The sequence below is a fragment of the Rhea americana genome, unplaced genomic scaffold (genome assembly GCF_003343005.1).
Source record: "Rhea americana isolate MKP2758 unplaced genomic scaffold, rheAme1 scaffold_263, whole genome shotgun sequence".
Taxonomy (NCBI): Eukaryota; Metazoa; Chordata; class Aves; order Rheiformes; family Rheidae; genus Rhea; species Rhea americana.
In genome coordinates, this window is record NW_028186383.1 from 432,368 (window position 1) to 447,915 (window position 15,548).

At 36.1% G+C, this 15,548-nt stretch overlaps 1 protein-coding gene across 1 annotated transcript in view; it reads right to left on the reverse strand.

Annotated features, from left to right (window-relative positions):
- Nucleotides 1-15,548, reverse strand: part of DOK6 (docking protein 6) — a 157,624-nt gene that overhangs the window by 97,367 nt on the left and 44,709 nt on the right. The window contains exon 4 of the mRNA XM_085307761.1: nucleotides 4,553-4,672. Within this exon, the coding sequence (XP_085163887.1) occupies nucleotides 4,553-4,672 (120 nt within the window). The remainder of the gene's footprint in view (nucleotides 1-4,552; nucleotides 4,673-15,548) is intronic.

Consider the following 15,548-nt stretch of genomic DNA (forward strand, 5'->3'; position numbering starts at 1 on the left):
TTGTCCCTATTGTTAGGTTTTGAGTGCACTACCAGAATTGCTTTTAAATGCACTGACATCTGCAAAGGACGTTTCTGCGTCTTTCACAGGAAGACAGCACTCTACAAGAATGCTYTTTTCCCCTATCATCAGCTTGGGAAATCTAAGGAATATGAAATGTATGTGTAAGGGTCTGAGGCTACTACTTAGAAGACTGCTTGTCAACAATATTATCAGATGCAACTGAGTCCAGATTTTCTTTCCAGGAGTTATTACTATGTATTATTATTTGCACTGCCATTGTATCCAGAGTTCCAGACCATTATGCTAAATTCATTATCTAAAGAGGATCATGTAGTCTTTATTGCTTTTGATATGATACTATATCTTCCTTCTTTGCAAAATAATCTAAATGGACTTTCACAATGAGTAAGAGCCTGTTTTGCTCTTACAYGGCTGAGGAACACCTGCAAGTCACATGGATTCACAGGCGAGAGAAGGTAAAATGGCTGGGAGCATAAGGGACGCTTCATTGCAGATCTCAGTTTTATGAGAAGCCGCATTTCATTGCAAACTACGTAGCCATTAGTTGTGAGCCTTTTATGTAAAAAAAGAAATCATCTAAGGGCCATTTCCCACACTGGAGTTAACACAGTAACACTTGCAGTAATGCTTCTTACTGTTAATAACACAGATGGAGTACAGCGAGYGGCTTTCAGCTACTGACGGGCTTTTGCACAAGAGCAAAAGTCTCTCTAAGCGGCCTCCTCTGCTCCTCCTGCAAGTCACAACACCTGCAGCCACAAGCCCCTGCCACGAGCAGCACACTGCCACAGTTTGGCTTCTCCAGCTATTACCACTGCAGGATTGCTTGGTGCTAGAGGGTCACACAGCGGTGCTGCTATAATGGACAGGATCTGCCAAGTGCCTATAGAACAGCTTAGAACCGTAACAGAATTAATCTACTTCCAATTTCTGCACTACCACGGATTTTCTCTTCGTATGACAGAAATATCTGATTAACGTACTTGGGGCCTTTTAGCCATGACATTTGCACAACAAACATCAATTTTGCCAGTCTCTGGAAGAAACTGTTTTGGAAAATGTATTGTCACATTYGCGTAGCAAAGAATCAAGGGTCTTCCCTTCTGAAATCAAAAGCTGATCTCATGGATGGGCCCCATGAGTGAGACTGGGAGGATAAACATAACAAAAATATGCTAGACAAATCACAGCAAACACACATATTTTTCTCACCATATATTTTCTGAAACTTGAGTTCTTGGGTGTAAAACTTATAAGCAGCATGCAGCAATGAGTTTATATGGTCCCAAGGCATTTACGGTATCAATCAAGAAATTTATCACAAACCTTCAAAACTAAATGTTCTCTCTAGGGATGGTCATATCCAGGAGCTGTTGTGCAAACAAATGCACAACAGAAAGTCTATTCTCTTTTGTCAAGAGATCTCCAATTTATCTGATCACTTCAGTAGCTATTCTTAGAAGTATATATGTCATTCAAATACATGCTAGGCAAATGTCTTCTAATGACAGGAATGGGTAAAAACATGGACAGATGACGAGCATAGTATATTAAAAATATTACTGCTAGGAAAGAGCAAAATATCTCAGAGAGAAAAAAACCCAAATCATTAGGCTAGTTCTTTTATTATCAASGAAATATCTTTACCAAATGATAAACATTTCAGACGATCTTTATCAACAACCATTTGAAAAAGGCAGTGGGATTATGCCTGCTGTGTTGGGATTAAAGGTATTAACACCCTGACATATCATGCAGATACCAACATTTTGTAGCACGACATTTCAATTGCTTTTATCCCTTAAAATGTCAAAAAATGATCGAAAATTCTAAAAATACTGGAACCACAGTCCCTATCAGAATACAATCTATGGTCTTACTCAGGAGCTAAGAGGCATCTTTAGTTCAGTCTCGAGCCCTGAAGCAGGGCCATAGCACAATTCAGGGAACAGGACATGCATGAAGCTAGAAGACTTTTGGATTCTCTTCCTGGTTTTGCAAACATTTACTATGTATTCTCACACTACCTTTTTCCAGTAGATACTAATACGTAGACTAACTCAAAAGGGTTTCCATGATGTCGACTAACACATGCAGTATGTTTTGAAGTAATGACAGTATAAGGTCCTATATCAATGTACAGTTATCTAACACACACACAAAAATCACCTTAAAAGTGTCACAGCTGCCATTTTCACAATGAGCAAGGACTGGACATTTCTTACCGATTTATCATTTTTCATGTGTTTCACATTGGAAATTTAAACTTTGACCGTTAATTTTCAGGTTGACAAAAAGGTCAGTAGTCTTTTTAGGGGATTTTAAGTATGTTTTGAACTAAAGTCTTTGACAGCATGCCCTTTTGAGCTACAATAGTGAAAATGTTCAGAAAAGTAAATTTCAGACTTTTAACTTTTATCACAGGTCACCAAATGTTTTCATTCCCAAATACACATCTTTTCCATAAAACGGAATTCCATATGCGGAATGAGACTGCCAAGCTTACAGGAACTAAGACAGACCAAAGTCACAGTTACATTCTACTGACTTTACCCTAGAAAACTGCTAAAGAAATCTAAGTGTAGGTTCTTCAGCACAGTTAAATTAATGAAAATGCTAGATTTCATACCAGTAATAAGAATCTCCACACTCTCACCTCCTTCTAAATTGATTAAAAAATCCAAAACTAGAATTTACTTTGCTTCTAGAACAAAAAAAAAAAAAAAAAAAAAAAAAAAAACTTTGAATTTTAAACATGCTTATTAAATCGCAGAGTTGTGCAATAAGGGAATGAGGGAAGGAAAGAGATAGAATTGCTTGTATGAGATCCTGCAACTAATGATTTAGAAGAGAATGTTCTTCAAATATTGGATTCTGTTCAGCCACTTGGTTTAAAAAAGGTTGGTAATCATACCCCTCTATGCATTTTTATTCATGTGCTTTGCACAAAAAACACGTGCTTTGTTTCCTTCTTTCCTTACATTTACTTACTCAGAACAATAAAGATTCTAATTATGTTCATATATGTTGATTTTTTAAAGTTGCTAATACTGCAATTAATTTCTAAAGCACTAAATTCAATTGCACTAAAGCAATTCAATCAAGACTGGTTCAAGCAGCAGAACTAATCTACGTCTTTTGGAGATGTTTTGTATGGCTAGATCTTTTTCTATCAAGAACAAGACGAAATGCAATATTTGTCATCTAAGTCCCAAAGCTGCTGGACACTAAATGACTTCGCTACAGAAACAGCTTGAGGAATACCAAACTGTTTTTCTGTTCACATCACAAGCTTTTGACAAGATTTATTTCCCTTCCCCTTTGTAAAGGAACTGCACCTGCTTACATATTTCTCTTGCTAATAGGGCACATATGAGTTTACACCTATAGCTTATGTACAAATAGCAAATAGGATGCTTTATATCTGATCATTACCAGCTGTATCTGATCATTATCATTCTCCCACAATGTTAGTAGCTATAATTTGTACTATAGTTTGAGAAATACATATAGTTAAACCAGGTTACAGATTGAATATAGTGTCATAGTAAGCAAACAATTTCACAAACACTAGATCTTTTTTTAAATCACACTTGAATAATATCTGATCTTTCAACAAAATTTCTTAAATATTTAATTATATTTCATATTATTAATTTCAGAGATGTCCGGACTYGCCTAAGAAATTAATACAATGTAATTGATATAGTGCTATTCATTCTATAATTTAATTACGTGATTTTGTTTATAATGATAGTTGGTTCGATATTTTGTAACCATTGAGGCAATTTGTTTTATTACTTTGTTAGAAGCTATTAGATTTTATTAAAGCATTAAGACATTAATAACCATTGACTTGTTATTTAGGAKGAAATAAATGAGCACATTTTGTGTTGCCTTTGTGTTCATTAATAGGAATTAAATTACAGTATAATCACAGATTTTGTTTTGTTATTCTGTATTCCATCCACTAGCATTGTTCTTTTATGTTTTTAATCTAAAGTTCTGTACAAAACAGCCTTTATATGAAGATTTTAAAGCTCAGGCKTATGCTGCCTAGCATCTGCCATTGCCTTTTTTACCTATACTTGATGACATTTAGATGACTTAGACTTCATTGTTCAAGATATGTATGAGCATAAAACAAAAACGTATTTTGCAATCCAAAGCCTTGTTCAAATGTTCATCATTTGCTTTTAAAGGCTGTGGAACCATTACTACTATTTTCTTCCTTTGCACAGAGGCCGTTGTTTCCAGAACCAGAAAGGTCACAGTCATCATTTCACATGTCAAATGTGAACAGAAGGAACACATGAAGTCATTATATTTGTGTTATTTGGCATAGARTTCAATCATCTTTATTTGTAGAAAATAAAATTRTTATTCTAAAACATATCCAAAAGTTCAGCTATTAATGAAGTACTTCTAGGTAACAGGAAAAATCCCCAAAACGAGACACATCAGTGAACACAGCATGGGATATAGTTCACCTAAGAACCGATACAGGAGTAATTACAAAGTTACTTACCATTTTGTTCTCTCTGGACTCCAGCAGCAAGCAAGTCCGGTTCCCCAAGACTTATATCATTGAGCCTGGTTCCTAGACACTCTATGCAGAGATGTTTGCACCATTCCTCAGCCTCTAGTTCTGGAAAAAATAGACAAAAACATCAGTGGAAACATTTTACTCAGAAAAGGAACGAAGTTAAAAAAAATACTCACAAACTAGTTTTATGATAATTTGCTTGTTTTGAAACATGAGTCATTAACACGTAGTTCCAAACATACCTCTTTGCCTGGAATGTTGAACATTTAAAAGGGCTCACACTATCAGAATTGCATCTCCTGTTTTCAAATTGAGGGGTAAAGGATGGAGTTAAAAAAGATATATATATATATATATATATATATACACACAGAGAGAGAGAGAGAGAGAGAGAGAGAGGACAACTGAGATTTCAAGGCAGTATCTTTCTAGAAAAGCTGCTTGAAAGATAAATGCAAAATAGAAAAAAATAAGATATAATATCTGAAATATCCCTTATTACTCTTTATTATTATATAAAAAAAATAATAGTTCTAAAGTACTTTTCTAAAAGTAAAATAAACTAAAGTGATAAAAGGAATCCTCAATACAAAACTTTTTTCTTTGYTGTACTGAATGGTCACATCTGTTAAATTAGTCTGAACACTGAACTCCATCTGTTCTGTTCACCTTCTTTGGTCCTCAAAGCAATCYGTATGAAAATTCAAAACCTCCTGGTCCAGCATCGCGTCACATTGATCTACATCTATGAGCTCCCCAGTTCTCAGTCTGACAAGACATAGACCCACACAACAGCACAACAGATGCTCTCCACGCTCAGCCCTCACTTTCCAATYGTAACATCATGAAGTCTCTGGAACCGGTCAAACAAACCACATCCCAAACTGGCTTTCACACAGTGTGAAACCACCACTAATAAAATAATGCAACTAGGCTGGCTGTCTTTCATTAGAGTACATTTCACCTATAGGAAATTTTCTGGAGAGCAGGCTTGGCCTCAGGCTCATGCTGAGCATCTATTGTTGTAACCAACCTAACTTTAGGCTTGGATGACTTCAGCTATCTAGCAATGTCTCTAATAAATTACCTGCATGTTCTTCTTTTCTATTTTTGTGGACATCTAGGAAATCACTTATGTGATAATTTCTTCAACAAAATGCTGAAATTTTGAGAGTAAGAAAGCACCAGAACCAGAAAGGTCACAGTCATCATTTCACACGTCAAATGTGAACAGAAGGAACACATGAAGTCATTATATTTCTGTTATTTGGCATAGAATTCAATCATCTTTATTTGTAGAAAATAAAATTGTTATTCTAAAACATATCCAAACGTTCAGCTATTAATGAAGTTCTTGAAATATCCCTTGAAATATCTAGTGATGATGATTTACTGTAATTAGTAAATATGTCTGGGAAAAATCTTTCCCATGCATAATTGGTGCAGCCCTCAAATCCTCAGCAGATCCTCACACATTGCAAGTGACAGAAACATCCAACAGACAAGAATGGGGGACAGGCACAAAACTCGCAAATGTGTTATTGTATTTAWGGCTTTGGATTATTGGATAATGGATTATTTCTGAATTCTATCAATTCCTAGGCAAGTAGTTTGAAGGACAGAGTCATTTCTGGAGTTTTTGAGAGCCAAATGTGGTTATTATCACAGTAACACAGCCTTTACTGTTTCCATGGATATTCTTGAGGTCTGTTGAACCAGAGTCATGCCTATAAACCATAACTTTCCCTGGAGAGGGTGTAATGCCAGGAGACAACAGAGGGGGACCACAAGACATGTTGCCATACTCTGGCGGCACAGAGCAGGTGCTGGGGACACACTGGCATACTGGTAAACCAAGCCTGCCAGGAAGGATGGCACCGACCTGCCCAGTTGGTGCTTCCAGTTACAGATAAGCTTTGGGGAATCACTGGGAAAAGGCTGGYAGCACAAAGGTGACAGTGTAAATCTGATCTAGTGGTCCCATGCTTCTTTCTCTTCCCTCTCATATTTTCTCTTCTGCCAAGACTGTGTAACAGAACAATATAAATGTTCACCAGATGTGTAGCCCTATGTAGAGCCTAYGATTTTTCATGACCAGTATATAATTGTTAACATATTTTACAAAATATATATGTTCTTACTTTATTTCATTGTGCCTGCACCCTGACCAAAAGGGTACATGCTAGAAATGTAGAATGAAATGAATGTACACAAAACTATTCTTTATAATTTTACACACATCTAGGGAGAAATTAAAACATATTGGTGTTTCTGTAAGTCTAGCTTAGCACTGGTATGTATTCAAAACAGGACTCTTGCTGAAAAGCAACAGGTTCTATTTATATTCACTCTCACACCACATTTCAAGTAGAAGTATTAGGAAACAACAACAAAAAAAAGGTTGTTCTTGGAAGTTATTTCTTGTGAGAGTGTGTTTTCATCTCCTCAGTCCACCTGCCTACCTCTATTACAGGAAYGTCTAAATCTTGAAACTCTGGATCCAAAAACAGCCTTTCAGGGTGTTTGAATCTGGCAGTTTAGTTTAAGTTGCTATTTTTTCACTGCACAACGTTGATGATTAGATCCAGATTAGATCATTTTCCAACTGCCACACAGAAGAAACTATCTAAATGTGATCACTCTAAGATTACACTGTGCTTTGCAAAGTATAGGCTGTAACGTATTTAATATAACTCAAAATTTGTATCTTACAATAACTATCAAGTACATACTACAGAAAATACTGTTTCAATGTAGAACTGAAATATCTTCCCAAAGAACTGTGAGGATTTGTGTATGTTGTCAGAAGCATCAACATTAGCTGCAAATGTTTCTGAAGGATGAAGAGTACAAGTGAGCTAGTTTTACCTAACACATCCTAATAGCTATTGCTTACTTGCGAGGGATTGCCCTAAACCTTCTCCTTGACATAAATGTGAAACCTCTTTTAGAAGCAGGTGAATTACTTTTCATAGCTAAAGTTGTATTTCTCCTTTCATCATGTACATCCATAAAGCAGTTCACCATTCCTTTGCAACCAGTCTACAATGCTTTGTCTTTCTGGATATCAGATTTAATATTATTTATGAATTTTGAAATGTATTTATTATAATTTATAGTACACAAACAGATCAGTCACAGTAAAAATCTTTAAAACAGCAGCACRATTCTTATCTTTAATGCATGCAGATTAGATTTATTGATAGTAAATGCCACTGGAAATTTGGTCCATCAAATGGTCAATTGGAAAAAATTGCCACTGAATATTTCAGTTTCGACTTAAGATAACTGAATTGTTGGACTGAATGATAAACTGTAAAGTGTGTTTGCACAGCTATAAATACAATCAACATACTTGCATTTTCATCTGTCCTGTGATTCAGTTATGATATGCTGTTATACAAATGTTATGAGGTGACATAAAATACAAAGAGATGGGAGACCTTAATTAGGCCCTGCATATTGCACAAAAAATATCACTGGGAACAAATCTGTAAACTTCTCATTTGAAAATATACAACTTGTTTGTGGCAATAGTCCTCTGTAGCTTACCGAGGCCTGTAGGTCAGTGCATGAGGTTATGTGATGTGGCATTTCACTTCAGCTCTCACCTGGACGAACTCGTGCCAATTCTCAGCTGGTGGGAGCAGACTCCAGCCCCTGAAGTGGTGTATTGCAAACAGGCAACACCACGGGGTGATGTTTGTTTGTTGATATAATCATAGTGATCAAATTATGTTAGCAAATCCTGTTAAAAATGTACCTTGGTAATAGCAAGAGAGCTCTTCTGGTACTTCTGGTTTAAATCAGTTCATGCTACACAACACATGCTACAAGAGGTGAGAGGGGGCTGAGGAGGAGACTATTTTTTTACACCAACCTTAGAGATCTTTGTATGAGAGTACATTGGCTAAAGGTGGGATATTTTCAAACTCTATCTTACGAAACATCTAATGTGCAGACTAAGTGAAATACCACGTGACTCCCAATAACTTCATATTCTTTCATGTTTACCTGCTGGGTGCACATTATATAGCTTAAGAGGAATCTGCGCCCACACTCTGGTACGAGCTGCCAGCGTAGTTGAGCACCACTCCTGAGACAAAGCCTCAAAAACATGAGCACTGTCCCTCTCTACTCAGCCTTTTTTCCCTGAGTGATCCTATATCCATGTTCAGCTCTCCGAGGCAGCACCCTTTGTTGCAAGAGAAACTGTCCCATCGTGGCAATGGCAATGCTTGCATGGGCAAAAAATGGCTCAATTCATACCCAGCTCTCAAAGGTTAAAAACAAAGATGAGGCCACTTGTCCCTTCCCCTTCTCATACAGCCCACAGAAGGTAAAGTGACGCAGGATTTGAGTTGGAAATAACACATATGTGATATTACAGGGGATAACAGAAAATTTCCTTGTGCATATGTAAAAGTTTCATTTACTTTTTGAACTTTCCCTAATGTCAAACAATACAAACCTAAAATATTAGTGTCTTCATCTCTGAAACATTTCTACGTATTTTCTGCAGAATTTTTTGACACCTCTTCCCTCAAAACTACTTTCATATGAAGTCTAAACCCAAATGAATATTATTCCTCTGACTGAAACCAGGGAAAGAATTTTTCCTGTTTAGATTAGCAAGGTCTGAAAAACTCTACAAAGAAAGATGGCTCAGAAAAGCCACACGTGCCAATTTATGTCTTCTAAATCATCACTCAGACTTAAATAGAAGTGTCTAGGAAAAAAAAAATCACAGAATCCCCATAGGACTGATGTGCTATCATGCTGAACCACATGCAATATACGCAGCASCTTAATCTCATTTGTTTCACTTGCAAATATCACTATTGTCTGCAGGTACATAATTTCTTATTAAAATTGGTAATACTTTTAGAAAAATCACATGATTTTTGATGGTTTAAATATGATTTTTATTTGATAACTATTTTAAATGCATTACACCTAACATTGTACCCATTACTTTTACAAGAACACTTCATGCACACTCACAGAGACACAAATACAAAGCAGTCTGGCTATTTTTTAATCTTCCTCTGAAGAACATATGGATGTTGCTTACGTTGAGTAATAACATGTATTACTAATTAACACTGGTTATGCATGAATTATGCAATTATTTCTGCTAAATGATAGATAGGCAGTAATGACGGGGAGTTAAGCTCTATTTAGTGTAAAAGAACAGAAAATTAGGCCATACAGAGACTAAAACTTGTTTCCCAATTAGGTAATAATAAAGATAGTGGGTTGTAACTATGAAAGCAATTTTATTATTAAAATTAGATATGTATTGACCAATTATAGTTAAAGTTATTTCATAAGACATGGGACTCATCTATAAAATGTTTGCTTGTATCTCAGCAGAAATAAATAAGAATAAACTTTCTGTGAATCAATGAATCAGAAAGTCAAAGGAAATCATGAAGGAAAATTACATTGCTGCTAACTTTTGGTCATTTACTGAAAGTGCTCTATACTCAGACTGTAACAAATTATTTTAAAGAAAATATGACAATATTCTTTGAAAAAATATCAGTGCATTGAGTTTCTACAATTTTTTCACCTGCTCTTTTCCCTTTTGCTATCATAAGACCATTAATTTGTAAATATTTCCACTTATTAAAATGCACGTGTTTTTTTGAATATATTATCAATTAATGACATTCTTTTTCTGAACAATCTTAGCATATTAAGAACTATAGTTTTCCTTAAGGAGGTATTGAATTAATGCGGCAATCAAGTTAAATAAATAGTTAAAAACATTTACATATTTTTGTAACTTTAACCATTGCTATATATTGCAAATACACTTTTTTAAAAAAAACTAAGATACGGTCTACATACTAGATAAGAAACTCATATTTTCCCATCATTCGCTATTTTAAAGTTGTTGTTGACATGACGACAGCACTATTCATCACAGCAACTACCAGAAGACATTTATTAGCTATAATAAAATAAAATATTTCTGCCAAACATTATCCACACTTGTCTAGAGAAGCCRTAAGATACATCACAAATAGGCTTCTAATAATTTAAGTTTGTGCAGGTACCTGTGTCTGCGAACAGTCAGTTATGTGTCCCTGTTGTTATCTAGGCATAAGCAAACTGACATTTCTGTGAGGATCCCCCTTCACTTCTGAAATTCTGATCAAACCGTCAACTTGATTAACCAGCATTTGGCTATCAGATCATCTACTATTCCATCTTTAATGTAAACACTTACAGTGTTAAGCGAATACTTGAAAGCAAGAACAGTATTTAAAAGGACAAAAAGACTTGCCATATTACTGTTACCGACCATTAACCTAGTTCCCTAAAATACACTTTCTTGCATCCCATAGCTACACTTCTGCTTACATCTCTCCATCTTTCCAACATAAGAAYCAGACAAGTAAAGTCTACAACATGTTATATAGATTGGTGGATATATGACACAGAGATACAGTCTGTCCTAAATACTCATGACCAGACRTAGCTTTTTGATAACAGTTTCTCCCATCGAAGTATTATTTATAYCATATCGCACTCAAATTCTACAAGGCCAAGGTAATATATATACATATATGCAGCATATTATTCATTAGTTGGATACTTTGCCTACAAATGCCTAATAATTGCAAAACTGCCTAAGATACCAACCTCTTCAGAACTGCACAGGGACTGGATGACCCACATACAACGACAGCGGACGATGCTCTTGCAGTGAAAGGACACTCTCCCCTCAAACTCTAGGAAATGCCTTGCACAGCTGGCTACCAAATAAAGTAGCTCTAATCAAATAAAGTTTCCCACCTGAAATGCTTCTGGAGAAAGTACGTGTATTTTTATTAATAGTGAAAGTATGGGAAAATGAAGGAAAATAATTTACAGGAAAATGATTTATCTACTCAATACTTACTTGTGCTAGCATAAGAAAGCTGTAAGAAATACTTTGTTTCTTTAGATAAAGGTTGATGTCTGCAATCAAAAAAGTGAGTGTAGTACTAACCACTGAGTAAAGTGGTTAGTACTACAGAGAGCTATGATACTACTCACAGAATAAAATGCAATTTAGTGGACTTAATAAGCCCTTCAGGTTAGATTTCTAGTTAACTTCACAGACTGTGTGCACTACTTCACACTGAGGACTAGTGCCTTTCATCATAGCCGAAGTGTTTAACAAGTAGTAGAAAGCCCAACAGATGAAGAGTGAGCTAACAGAGCTCAATTACTCAAAAATATCCACAATAACTTTTTGCTTTGAAGGCAAACTTGCTTTTAAATATTAAGTAAGACTTATCAAAACCTGTCGGGAAATAGAAAAAACATTTATACAGTGAGTGAGACACTAGGTCAGTCACAAGAACCTTCCAAGGGAGTTGGACAGCTCCCCAGGACTGTCGATCTGTACCTGCTTAGGTAGTTATTAACGTCAAATGACAACGGCATGAAGRCAGAAGAACCTCAGGCAACTTGTCTGTAGTGAGAACGACACAAACACCATCAGTCAAGTGTCCAAAGAGGGTCTGTCACCGGTAACACAATACGCAGAGGACGGTATCACATTAACTTATGCAGCTAAYGCATGACTGGCAGTCAACGATGGTATTTGTCTGGCTTAAAACTTCAGACTATTTCAGATTTAATCTACTCCTAGGATTATATTATTTCTCTTGGAAAAGTCATAGGGCCTTTTCTTAATGAATGGAAAGTGAAAGTTAAATAACTTCTGTGTGTAAGYCTGAAGTATTTCCTTTCTCCTTTTGTCAAGCATTTAAGTTACAATCTTTTAAGAGAATTCATATGAATATGGATAAGTTTTATATATTTATTACATACAGAATTTTATGACATTGCAAATGAAAAAAACAGTCCCTTTTCCCAGATTCAAAGTAACTGCAGTCAACTTCTGACTGAAATAAACTATGTGAGCACAACACAGTGGCATACGCTGTGCAACACGATTTTTAGCTGCAGAAACTTTTAGTTTTGGGAAAAACTGCTAGCTATAGACTATGGTGTATCTTTTTTTTGGTGTATTTCAATGTGGCACAATCACAAAAAGAAAACTTTTAAAATTATATAGTGYATACTTATTATCTAAGGAAATACAATGAGTAATGTCTTCCTCAGATTGTATATCTATATTATTTATATCCAAAAGGYTCTTTTTAGTTGGAGTTTTTCACTTGTTTTTTTTTTCTCATTTTACACTTTCTTGTATCTTTTATTCTCAGCATTAAATGAAACCTTATATTTTATATACCTAAACACTTCAATTTAAAGAAAGTTATACATTAACCTAACAATACAAATATTAATACTCACAGGTCAGGCAACATCACCCCTCCCAGCACCCCAAATATTAGTATTTTTAAATAAAATTGTATTTAAACAAAAATAATTTAGAYTTCTGGTTTTTGWCATATAGAACTGAAATCTCTAGCARCATAATCGTAAATGGGAGAGACATATGGCTGCCTGAGACGTGACAGTCTCTTTAAAAACTGAAATTCATGATCCCTACCCTCACTGAGTTAATAGGAAGTGTGTTTTTTCTTATTTCTATGTACCACTTCTAAGATGCACCGCAGCAAAACTACATCCTTTTCTGAGGCAGGATAATAGTAAATAAATTCAACTTCAATTACATGCCATTTTTCCTCCAAGAAAATCAGAGTAAGTCTTGATGAATGCAATCRTACAGAACATACCAAGATTAAATCATTTGAAAATTCAAGAACTTTGTGCTAAATCATGGCTTAAGGCCACATTGACTGGAGACTYGCTAATGAAAGATTGTTTTATTTCAAATCTTTCATGCTCATTTCGGGGAAAACAACATGTCCCAAAAATATAAGGAATGTCTAGGTGTAGTCAAGCATTTACAAGCATATCCAGAAAGAACTGCAAAGAAAGGTTAGGGCAACCCTGTCTACCCTGCTCTAGGTGACCCTGCTGAGCCGGGAGGTTGGACCAGATGATCTCCAGAGGTCCCTTCCAGCCTTGCTGATTCTGTGATCCTATGATTTAGACTCATAAATCGGGGTGCCGATTACARTGAAAAGCAGTACGTGAAGATGCGGTTGTAAATTATATACACTGCTGATCAGCTGCCCCCCAAGAGCTTCCTTGTGACCCGGCTTGCAAGGACACGTAGTCCTACAGGACTGAGGTGCATTTCCTCCCCTCCCCTCTCCTCCCTTCTTCTCTCCTCCTCTCTCCTCTCCCCCGAGGCAGAGCGCGGCGGGCAGGACCGCTCTCCTTTGCTCTGTACTCGGACTCCAGGCAAAAATCCTCTCGGGGATCCCTCATGACCTAAGCTACATTCAAACCCAAGTTTTCCCTAGCACATTTCCTTATAATGGAGAGAATAAGCTGGAAAAAAAATTATAAACAGAAATGAGGTATATCAACTATATCTCTATATTGATACAATGGTATCAACAGTGTTGATGAGAAAATTTAACACTGTCATTGAATAGGGAGCTCTCTGGCACAGCAGCATCTCAGCGAACATTCGGCAAATGGGCAAAAGTACAATATACATGCTGCAAAGTGGTTTTCCTTACTTTCCGCGTTAATGCTATTAAATGAGGAAACGGCTGACGTAAGTACTACTCTTCCTTCTACTTCAACACTCTGGCCTACTTCTAGCACTGCTACTTTAAAAGAAACACAACAAAATAACTTCTTGATTTGGGGATATGTGAGGCTAACAGAGCTTACTGTCTTCCTCAAAAAAACAACGAATTTGACATCAGGGTTTTTTCCCTGGATCGCAGTGTTACAAGCAACAGCATAATATCAGCAAGATCGCTAGAAACAAGGAAACAGCAAAATTCTCTCTCTTTTTTTTTTTAATGTCAGAAAAGGGCAGGCATTTTCGTAACACACCCTAAACTACGGATTTGCATAGAATCTCTCTAATTTGGACATAGAAGATGATTTAATTTTTACTTTCAGAAACAAGATAATCATCACTGTAGCAGCAAGGTATTAGACCTAACAAATCTGCAACTGAGCAAAGGTCCTTTGCACGCTCATTGCGACCATCCTCCTCACTGTGCTAAGTGGACATTAAACAGCTTGAGTGGACATTAAACAGCTACAATGTTTTCGAGCCAGAAACTACTGCACTCAAAGACCACCACCACCTCTACTGATGGAGTTACACTGCTTACTGACTGCAGCAGTGACTTACAGATGCCAGTATCTTCTTGGAGGATAATTATCATATTTGTCCAAAAAAGGGTAAAAGTCACATTTACTTTTATACTACTTAAGGAGTTTATTTTACTCAGATTAGCACTGTTCGTGCTAAGTCCTCCTCCCACCTACGCTAACTCACATAGTACCCAGGGCATTTTCTGACTTGTATTCAGCATTTCTTCAGAAGCCTTTCCTAGGCTTCCTAAGCTTCTGAAATGAAAGTATATTACTTGGGCAGTGGACACTTTGATCAACAGTATTACACAACTGTTATTTTTGTATAAGTTTGAATCAATGAAATTCCAATAGCACCGTAGTCAGTAATTTCAACATTTCTATTAAAAAAAAAAAAAATGATTTTTTTCCCCTGAATTGAACATTATGCGAAAGGTATTCACTTTCCTTCCCCTACAGTCTTCTGATGGGGGGGGGGGAGGTGGTTGTTTTTTTGCTCCTGTATCTGTAGTTTGAAGCTGAAAAATTTTAGTTGCTGTGAAAAAAGGGGGTTGGGATTTTTTTGTTTGTTTGTGTGTTGTTTCCATCAACAAAAATGCTTTTTTTCCCTATTGATTCTAGATAGTACCTAAAAATCTCACACTTYTTTGATATGCTTCATCTACTTCTGTTCCAGGCTAGTAAACCTGAGACTATTCTAAGATGATAAGTATTCTAAAAGAGAATATCTAATTAAAAATCTGAATTGCTGTGCTTAATAAGAATCTCATTCAACTGTGTAATCTTCATTTCACATTCATCATGCAAATGAAGAGCT